Here is a 9718-nt window from a genome sequence, read left to right as displayed (position 1 = left end):
TCATTCAATTACCATTCACATAGGCCAAAATAGATGCAAATGCAATTCAATTAATCAATCGATTCAATTCCCATTCACAGAGGCCAAAACATATGAAAATATGCAATTCAATCAATCAATCGATTCAATTCCCATTCACAGAGGCCAAAACAGATGCAATTCAATTATTAATTAATCAATTGATTCAATTCCCATCCAAAATAGATACAGAGGCCAAATATTGATATTTCAAAACAGATACAGTAAGCAAAGTCATCCAAAATAGCTCGAACCCAGAAACACCACAGCCCAAAATCGAAAACGTAAGAATGAGAAACCTTGAGGAAGAGTCGAAGAGAGCAAAACCAAGAGTGAAGAATTCAAGCCTTTGACTGAAAAGTGTGAACCTAGAAATTGTGAGATTGTGAGAATCATGATTCATGAGAGAGGCAGCAAATCAACTAAAAGTCTAAAACCCAGAAATTTGACTTACCAGCGAGGCAGAAAATCAACAATGTCACCGGCGACTGGGAGAAAGGCTGAGAATAGAGGGCTCGTGCAGCCGTGCTGGGGAGGGAGGGAGCGAGAGAGAGAGAGAGAGAGAGAGAGAGAGAGAGAGAGAGAGAGAGAGAGAGAGAGAGAGAGAGAGAGAGAGAGAGAGAGAGAGAGAGAGAGAGAGAGAGAGAGAGAGAGAGAGAGAGAGACGACGACGACGACGACGACGACGACGTAGTGTCGTTTTGATTTTGAACCCAAGAACCCTATCTTCGATTCTTTGTCGATTTGGTTTTTTAAGTTTTAAGAGAGCGCCGAGCCAAGTAGTCATGGACCGCCCAACACCGCCTAGGCGGCTGACTTTTTGCCCAGCGCCTAACTCGCTCGACTAGGCCAAAATCGGAACTGAGTGGAGGCGCCTAGGCAGACCGTGGATTTAGATTGGCGCCTCGACAGTGGGGCTTCAAAGGAGATAACTAGTGCAAAATTTTTGTTTTTTTTTTATTTTAAAAAAGCTATATACCTAATTTTTTTTTTTTTGGGGGCTTGAGCCCTACTCAGCCCGGGTTGAATCCGCCCCTGGATATTGCAAGTGTTGCCACCAGGTATACATAAACTTAATTAAACATCGTAGGAGAGGCAATATTTAGGGCCAGGCACCATAATCTGGAAAATCGATCTCGAACCAAACTGAGCGAAGATGGCTAATTTGTAAAGCTGAAATTTTACTTTTTTTTTTTTTTTTTTTTGAATTTGTCAAGAGGAACCCAAATGCTTCTTATGCCCAAAATAAACCCCTTCGGCGCATGTGAAATGCTCCAACTGTGCATTGCAGCACAATGCATGGCCATTTTGACAGCTTCGGGGTTCGAACCTAGGTTGGGGAGCACACCCAACTAAGCAAGAACCACTAGAGCACTTGCAGTGGTTCTGTTTTCTCTTGACTCAACTAGATCGAGAAAATAAGAATCTCAACTAAGCTCGACCTGCACCAAAATTATATATTTTAATTTAATTTTAATACGTATCTGTGTGTTATTAATTGTCAGGTCAAGTCTACATTTCTAGTAAGACTTGACCACACCCAATAAGACAAATTCAACTCTATTCTGACTAAGGTATACAACATTCTCATTTTGATAAACCTAGCAAAACCTAAGAGCATCATTAGAAGACTCTCTATTTTGGCTCTTTAATTATTTTAGAGAGCATGTTTAGCTTTTTATCTATTTTAACAGCTGCACAAGACTCCTAAGTGGCTCTCCATTTGTTGATACTCAAAAATTCACATGGCGAATTAATATGTCGTCACAACATAAACTATAAACACGCAATTTGGATAAAATTCTATAAAATCATTGAATTTTATATCCATCCCTCTACTTTAACCCACATCCACGCATTTTTGGGGCTTGTAGAAGTGGGTATGGTGTGGAAAGTTATAGAAACATATGATGCTCGTCTATTGATTTAGCGTTGTCGGTGGTCTCGGTCTTGGGCCTGAGATCCAAGGCCGATAACTCGAATCAATGGCGAATTGGTGGATATGAGATTTGGATCAACCTCTCTCTTTGAAACCTAAAGCTCAAAGAAAGGCCCAAAACCCAAAGAAAATAGGCAGCCCAAGCTTTCTTTATCCTTCTGCTCGCTATGCCTTCTTTCCCTGCAGCTATTAAATACATAGTTCAGCCCAAAAACCATTGAGAAATGCCGATCCCTCCTGTTAGTTGGCAAAGAAGAAACTCTCTTACCAGTAGAGAAATATCCACTTCTTCCTTAAACTATGAGCTCACAATCCTCAAACTTCCTCGTCGACCTCGTTCCAGGTTTTGTGCCACTGCAGTTGTTTTTGCTGCAATCTTTGTTGACGGCTACAACGACCTTTTCCCTCTCCCAAAGCTTCATCTTTCAAGTAAGCTCTCTTTTCCCAGATTTTAGGGCAGAAATCCTGTATGAGTTGAAGGAGAAGCCTTTTACGGTTTTACCCAAAAAGCCAAATGCTCTAAGCCATCAAAACAACCCCCTAATTGAGTCTATAAAAGGAGAGACTTGGAACTGGAATGATGACGGAGCAAGAACCCAGAAAGCTTAGAAACACCTAGAAGCCTCCAAGCCTTTAAGCACAAAACCCAGCTCTTAGCCATTTCCTTCTAAAACCTCCTTTCAAACCCATCTTCCAGAAACCCGAATCCAACAAAACCCCAAATTCTCTCACCGCAATATGTTTTTAGCTCCCACACCGTCCTCACGCTGTTAAGCCTCTTTCAGTATCTAAATCACGCACAAGATTACCTCATTAACATCAAGTTATTGGGTTAATTTTGGCCTAATCATGCTTAATTCAAAAGAACTCTCACACCACTATAACTTTTAGCTATATCGCTCCTAAATATAGAGAGCGAGATAAAACTCTCTATAATTTAAAACATTTATTTTAAGTTATAATATGTAATATATAAATATATTTAAACTATTTAATCTTCATTTAAAAAATAATATAAATTTAAAATTAGCTAAAATAGAGAGCACTAATACAGACGTATTTCTAAAGTGGCTAGCCAAAATGACTTTTTAGCTACTTTAGCTAAAATTTGACTAAAAAATGGCTAGTATTGCTAAAAATGCTCTAATTCCCAATTCTCGCTGTCTTTGAAATTTTCAATATTCAAGAAATTGATCATCAATGTAACACCAATCACGACAGATCCCTGTACATGGTCTAATATTTATCACTAATTTCTATCACGATTTCACAATTATCAATTCTCTAATGTAAACCCTAATTCCCAATTCCCTCTCATCTTCAATCCATCACCAAGTTTGCACTTTTTTCCAATTTACCGTCATCGATTCATCTTGATCTCTTTCACCACCATCTCTTTACCATCAAGTTAAGCAAACAGAAATCAAATCATGGCTAGGGTCGAGAAGGAGCTACTTTAGCTTGACAAAGTCCATATGAGCTCGACCAAATATACATTTGAAAAACAACTTTGAATATCAGTTTTTGCCCCACTTGAATCGAAACGATTGTATTATGGTTGAATCAGTTTTAATTTTAGAAATAACCTATCTCGACCCTTCTCGTATTGAAAAAAAAAAAAAAAATTTAAGGGTTTGAGATCGATTTCAGCTTAGTCTCACTCTGTGCTCAGCCCCACACAGTGATGGTGTTGAGAAAAATTAAATAAGAAACGAATAGTGCCCTGTGTTTTTCTCTAGCTTTTCTATATTTATTTTGAAGTTTTAAACCTAGATTTCTTAAGTGGTAGTTAGAGTGGTGCTCTAGTGTTTTTTCCAAGAGTGCACCAACACTCCCCAAAACACTAAGCATACATCAAAGCTAGATTAATGTGTAATGTGTCAAAACATCAATTATCTCCATAAAAAAATATGGATGGAACAATCGGAAGGTATATGAAAATGTGACTCACCACCCGTTAATAATTGGTTGATGTCTAGCTGGAAATGCCGCAATGAGAAAAATCAACATTCCACCTTGCCTGTGGCCAAGTAGGGCCTCCCCACCCACCTTTGCTTTGTCCACTTCTCGGAGTTGTTTCTCACCTTTCTCCAACCGCCGACGTTTTTCTCGTCTGCACCACACAGCCCAGCCCCTATACCCCCCCCCAATAGACAGTTCCCAGTTCTTAAAGCAAAGCCTACCTGTCGACCTGTCCAAACCAGATTCGCCTTCTGTTTCAAAATTGTTTCCGAGCCTGTCGTAGCAGATTGCGTCTCTAATCCTACATAGCTTTTATATTTTTTTGTATTACTAAAAAATAGAAGAAAACACGGGGGCAAGGACATGGAGTGAGAGAGGTTAAAGAAGACGTTGGCTTTTACGTCTCCTTGTTCAAGCTTTCTTCTTTGCTTCTCCTTAGCAAAGAAGAGAAGCGAGGGGGCAGGAAAGGCCCAACCAGCAACAACCCATCTCGTCCGAGCAGCAGTTTTATACGTTTCTGTTGAGAAAGTTTGAAGCTTTTGTTGGCTTTAAGGCTCGGACGAGTGTTGGGTTTTGTTGCTTTTTGATTTTGGCGAAGATGTTGGTGGCAAACAGTTTCGATCTTTGGAAGAAAGACGTGTTCTTTCCCGCAGCTGAGGAGGTGCAAGAATCAGCTGATATGTATGTTCCTTTTTGGGTTTTGATCATCTGGGTTTCAGCTGTTTTGATTAGTTTCTGTGCTTTTTTGGAGTTTGTTGGTGGAATTTGGAGATGGGTTTTTTAGGCTTCATGGGTTTTTGTTGTTGAGATTTTACAATTACATGGCTGTGCTGCTGGTGTTGACCATTAGTTGATTGAGGGGAATGTGAGGTTCTATATTTTTGTTTTCAAGTTCTTATTGATGCTACTGATGTTGATTTTGGGGGTCAATTTCAACTTCTAGGCACTTTCATGAAGTGTTTTCTCATGGTGCTCAATAAGTGGTAGTCTTTAGTGTACAATATTTTTTTTTCCGTTGTTGCTGACATAAAACATTATTGGTTTCCAATATAGGCGTATGTATGCTGTGCTTTAGTTCATTAGTGCTATTTTTAGTCCTTTGTTTTGGTTGCTGAAGAGAAAATTTCCACACCAGTCTGGATTTGGAAATGAAACTAAAAAAAAAAAAAGATCCTAACTTTCATTTTGGTTTAAAAGGGAGAAGGGATGTGCACTCATGATGTTGGATGACTTTCTGAGTCTTATGAGTTTTGCAAGGCATGGGGTTCTTGATTTCATAATAAGATGATGATTACTGTTTCGCACGAAGAGGGATTGGATATTGCAAAGTCAATCGTGCGCTTTCATGAAAATTTTGAGTAACTATTTGATATTGTCACGTAAGTTGTGTTCAGCCATCAATGGTCACAGGGATTAGGCAGTAGTTTTCTGTCTTGAGTTTTTGCAAAGATTGAAGGGAGCCTACTCTTCTCTTCCATTTTTGGAGCGTATTGTTCCATTAATGTTGTTGCTGTCCAGGATGCCCTAATACAATTGAACTAGATATAACTGTTTAATCAATTTTCTTTAATTTTTGGTTTTCAGAATGGAATCCACGTATAGGGCATGGGCTCGAGAGAGGAGAGAAAGTGTAGCACCGGAAGATTTGGATGAACTCTGTAGGGAGCTGCAAACAGCTTTAGGCACTGCCAAATGGCAGGTAGGTTCCATCTATTCCTTTTTGCTCTCCTGTTAATTCACTGTGTAAAATTTTTCTATTAACTGTAAAAGTGATAAGTACTATTCAGTTGGTTGCTAAGAAAGTTGAGCAAGGAAAGGATATACCAATTTGAATTATGTTTCTGTTGGTTTGATCTTTGGAAGGTCAAAGACTCATTTCCTTTAACATTGTATGCTCCTTTCTAAGATGGGGATATAATGTTTTCTTCAGTGTCAATCTATGTTTGCATAATCGAAGCTCGTTAGAGAAGTTTCTGACTATAAGTAATTTAACTGACAATGTAGATTGATGTATTCCTTTTGCTAATAGTAATTTTGTGTTGTTGATTTGTGAATATTATTCAGTTGGAAGAGTTTGAGAAGGCTGTCAGGTTGAGCTATCGCCAACGTGGTGATGATCATACAACAGCTAGACATAGACAATTTATTTCTGCCATTGAAAACCAAATTTCCCATGTTGAAACAGCATTAAGTGCATCCTTCAGTGCAGAAGGAAAGAAACACTTACGCTGGGTAGAGCTAGATGAAGAAGAATGTGATGACTTAGCTGCATTTCTCTCTGGGACATCCCATTGTATTCCAAGCGCCAAAAATGATCATGTAGAACTTGGACCTTCTGTGAAAAGCTCTGAGGAAAAGCCTATGAGAAGAAAAGAAGTGGACATTAAATCTAATGCTGCCTGCAATTTGGACATTTCTGATGAAATAAAGGGTGTTAAAGATACTGCTATTAATATTAAGGATCCGAATTTTATCATGGACCTAAGCGGGAAAGAAATGCCAGGAACTAGGGATGATATCGTTTATCATGCTGATAGAACAACTAATACAAGGAAAACATGGGGCTCACCAAATTGTGAATTGAGGATTATCGTAGCTGATGAAGCTGAGCAGAGAACACAGGTAATGCCAAGCTTAGAGGATACACCCAAAGAAAAAGGGTCCAAACTTGTCTTTTGGAGAAGTTGTGGAGAATTTCATCAAGCAAAGGGAGCAGTTAATTTGTTCAACCAGGTCAGTGTTTTTGACTTATTTGAAAAGGCAAGGGTTTATTGTAAATTATATGAGAAGACAATGTATCTTACTTTTGGATTCTCATATTTGTTCTTCTTTATTTCGGTTGATAGATTATGACCAGTAGGTTCCAAAAGTAAATACTTGTTTCTTCTGTAGCTGTTTGGCAGGGTTGGTGCATCTCAAAAGCAATCACAAAGTCCACAGAAGCGATGGCAAGGTCCATTACGCTTGCATTACGGTCGTTCTGTTCAAGTCACCCTCGTTTTAATGCTCACTTTTTTCCTGCTTGGTAAGCTGTTAATTTGAACTTGAAACATTGCAATTTCCATGGATTTACATACTGTATATAAAGCTGAATTGGCCAAAATTTTACTCTCTTGAGCAACATGGCTCACTAAATCTAAGTAGTGGAAGACAATATCTTTAGAATATCCTCAGCAAACAGTTCTCGATAATTAAATTCATCACACTTAAGCATATAAAAAGAAGCCAAGGACAGGAGTGCATACATAGCTTAGCCAATGTGAAATTTATGCATATTAACCCCCCCCCCCCCCCCCCCCCCCCCCCACCGAAAGAGAAAAAAAAAGTGAAGTTTCTTTCTCATAGTTCAGAAGTGCTAAGACTTGATTAAGTAGAAACTAGTTGGGGATTATTGTATTGGCGGGCGACATGTAGTAGTAAAGCCCTCTTAGTGGCCATCGGAATAATGACTTATGGCTTATTGGGAGCACATTGTTAGAAATTATCAATTCATCTGTATCTGCTGCTTTTGCATTAATATCTTGCTGCTTCATTTCACTTTTCAGTTTGTATAATGTATTGTATTACCACTGCTGTTTTCAGTAACATTACTCAAACCATAGAGGACATTGGCCTATACATGATTAATACTTATTACATTCCAATTCCTTCCCGATACCTCCCAAGGAAAATCCCGACTTGTATCTCAAATTGACGGGTTATAGTTTGTAAAACTGTGCTTATGGAGTGTTCTCTCTTTGCAGTACCATTTGTGTTCTATTCAAGTTGAGATAAAGCATACAGAATGGACATGATCATGGTGGAAACTGAAAGGTATTTCTATGTATTTGACTTATTAAATATTTCAGAAATTTTTGTGAATGTGAAGCGAGGATCAGAATTTTGTGGTATGCAAAAAGGAAAAAAGAAAAGAACTTCCCTGTTTCTTAACTAACGCCTACCTTTGAATATTTTCACAATAAGAGTTTTATTTAAGATGATACAGTTTCGCCTGGTTTTTAGAATAACCTATGGTTGTTCTAGATTGCATGTTACGCATTTATAATTTCAGCCACCTTTCAATCTATTCTTTGTTGAACAATACTAAAGTTTTAGCGGATTTCACAGACAAGAAAACAAGTTCTATTCCTCAACTGAATATTTGATCTTTTGTTTTGTTGAATTATGGAATGTTTCCATGTGGTTATGTGCCAGGGGTATCGGAGCTGTTTCTGGGTGGCGGCAGTCTGAAAAGGGAATGCTTGTCACTACCATCCTCCAGTTGTTTTAAGGGCTTTGGAATAGGCCAAGCTACCTCTCTTTGTACTGTATAGGAGTGAAAGAGGCAACAGGAACAAGGTAGCAATCCTTTTAGATCTCCAGATGCCCATTAAATGTAAATTCATTCAGGGTTTAAACATGAGAAGAATATTTGGTAGTGTAGACATTCCACGGTTCCAATATGCTTCGAACTTCAGTGATGACATTATTCTATACATGATGTCAATTATGACACGGTTAGGGGACCCATGTACTTGTAATGGTCTTTCTAGTGGTGTCGTCTTTAACCAATGCACGAAGTAGGTAATATAGTAAAAGTAAATGCGAAGACATTTTCATGACTTAATTCATTTCTACCAACATTTTGGAAAGAGCAAGTTAGGATGAAGTATTGTGCATAACCTCATTCTTTTCCTCTTCTCATTTCTGTTGGAGATGATAACCCAGGATTAATGTAGGACTCTGTTGGTGCATTCATGGAAGAACTGGAAAAAGTACTCAAAACTGTAAATTGGGTTATAGGGGATCTCATTTTGGCATCGACTTTCAGTTTCGCTTAATAAAGTTTGACTGATGTTGAGAAATTCTACATATAGTTTCTCGCAATTGTTCAAACAGCTCTTCCACAATTGCTTGGATCTTCGCCAAAGGTCATGCGGACAATTAAAGCCAATCCAAAACCATTGGAATGATATTTTAGTTTTCATTAGTAAACCTTTTGGTAGATGTTTGGAAGTTGTACCTTTGCCTCAACGGGTGCTTATACAGCTCTGCATTTGCTTACAAATCTCCCTCTTTAAGGATTCTTGCAGAGAAGAAAGCTAATTAAATTTTTGTAAGTTGATCAAATCCTTAAGATTATCTGATGCCATTGTAAATGAACTCGGATAGTGGTTCTAAAATATTCGATGCTCTAGATATTCCACAGCTCCATTTAGCTTTAAATGATAATTCATCACATTAAGGCATGTGTACTGGACCTGGAATAGGAGTGGAAGAATTGGAGTCAAAATCCATGTCCAGGATCTGTACCCAATTGCTTGTAGTTGCAAGTTTTTATTAGCGAGGCAGAGCACACAATAAACAAGATATATTCGTTTTTTTTTAGGTTGGTCTGGCCTATTGCTCTTTCCTTGTGCCTAGTTCGCTTTAGGGGGTTGGTTCACAGGTACAACCTTTGTAACTTCATGGTATACCCATGGATTAGCAAGTTCCAATCGAAAGTTTCACTCATTAAACAAATGCAAAGTTTCATTCACTCACCCAGAACACATAGCAAGAGTCTCAGGGCTCATAGTGAAGTCTTTTTACAACAATCAAAAGAAAATGCTAAGAAGGGGATTAAATTCTGTACTAAAAAAGCCGACAACAATAGTGCCTTAATCGGCTGGCTGCCTGGCTAGTCTCTCTAGTTATGCTCTATAGATAAACACGTTAATGAAGGTGATGCCTCTGGTTATTGCCATTGTGTAAGTACTTCCTCTTCGGGATGACGGTAAGAGCACTAGAAAGTTACAAAAGACAAAATCACAATGAGAA

The 9718-nt window shown here is 38.4% G+C and overlaps 1 protein-coding gene across 1 annotated transcript; it reads left to right on the top strand.

Annotated features, from left to right (window-relative positions):
• The first annotated feature begins 4137 nt into the window (after positions 1 to 4137).
• Positions 4138 to 8521, top strand: LOC112197720. Its single transcript, XM_024338520.2, has 6 exons — positions 4138 to 4600; positions 5504 to 5618; positions 5984 to 6652; positions 6812 to 6944; positions 7663 to 7732; positions 8114 to 8521. The coding sequence occupies exons 1-5, from the start codon at positions 4518 to 4520 to the stop codon at positions 7686 to 7688; spliced, it is 1026 nt and encodes a 341-aa protein (XP_024194288.1). The 5' UTR covers positions 4138 to 4517; the 3' UTR covers positions 7689 to 7732; positions 8114 to 8521.
• Positions 8522 to 9718: the final 1197 nt, after the last annotated feature.

The sequence above is a fragment of the Rosa chinensis genome, chromosome 4 (genome assembly GCF_002994745.2).
Source record: "Rosa chinensis cultivar Old Blush chromosome 4, RchiOBHm-V2, whole genome shotgun sequence".
Lineage (NCBI taxonomy): Eukaryota > Viridiplantae > Streptophyta > Magnoliopsida > Rosales > Rosaceae > Rosa > Rosa chinensis.
This window is presented reverse-complemented; position numbering and strand designations above follow the sequence as displayed.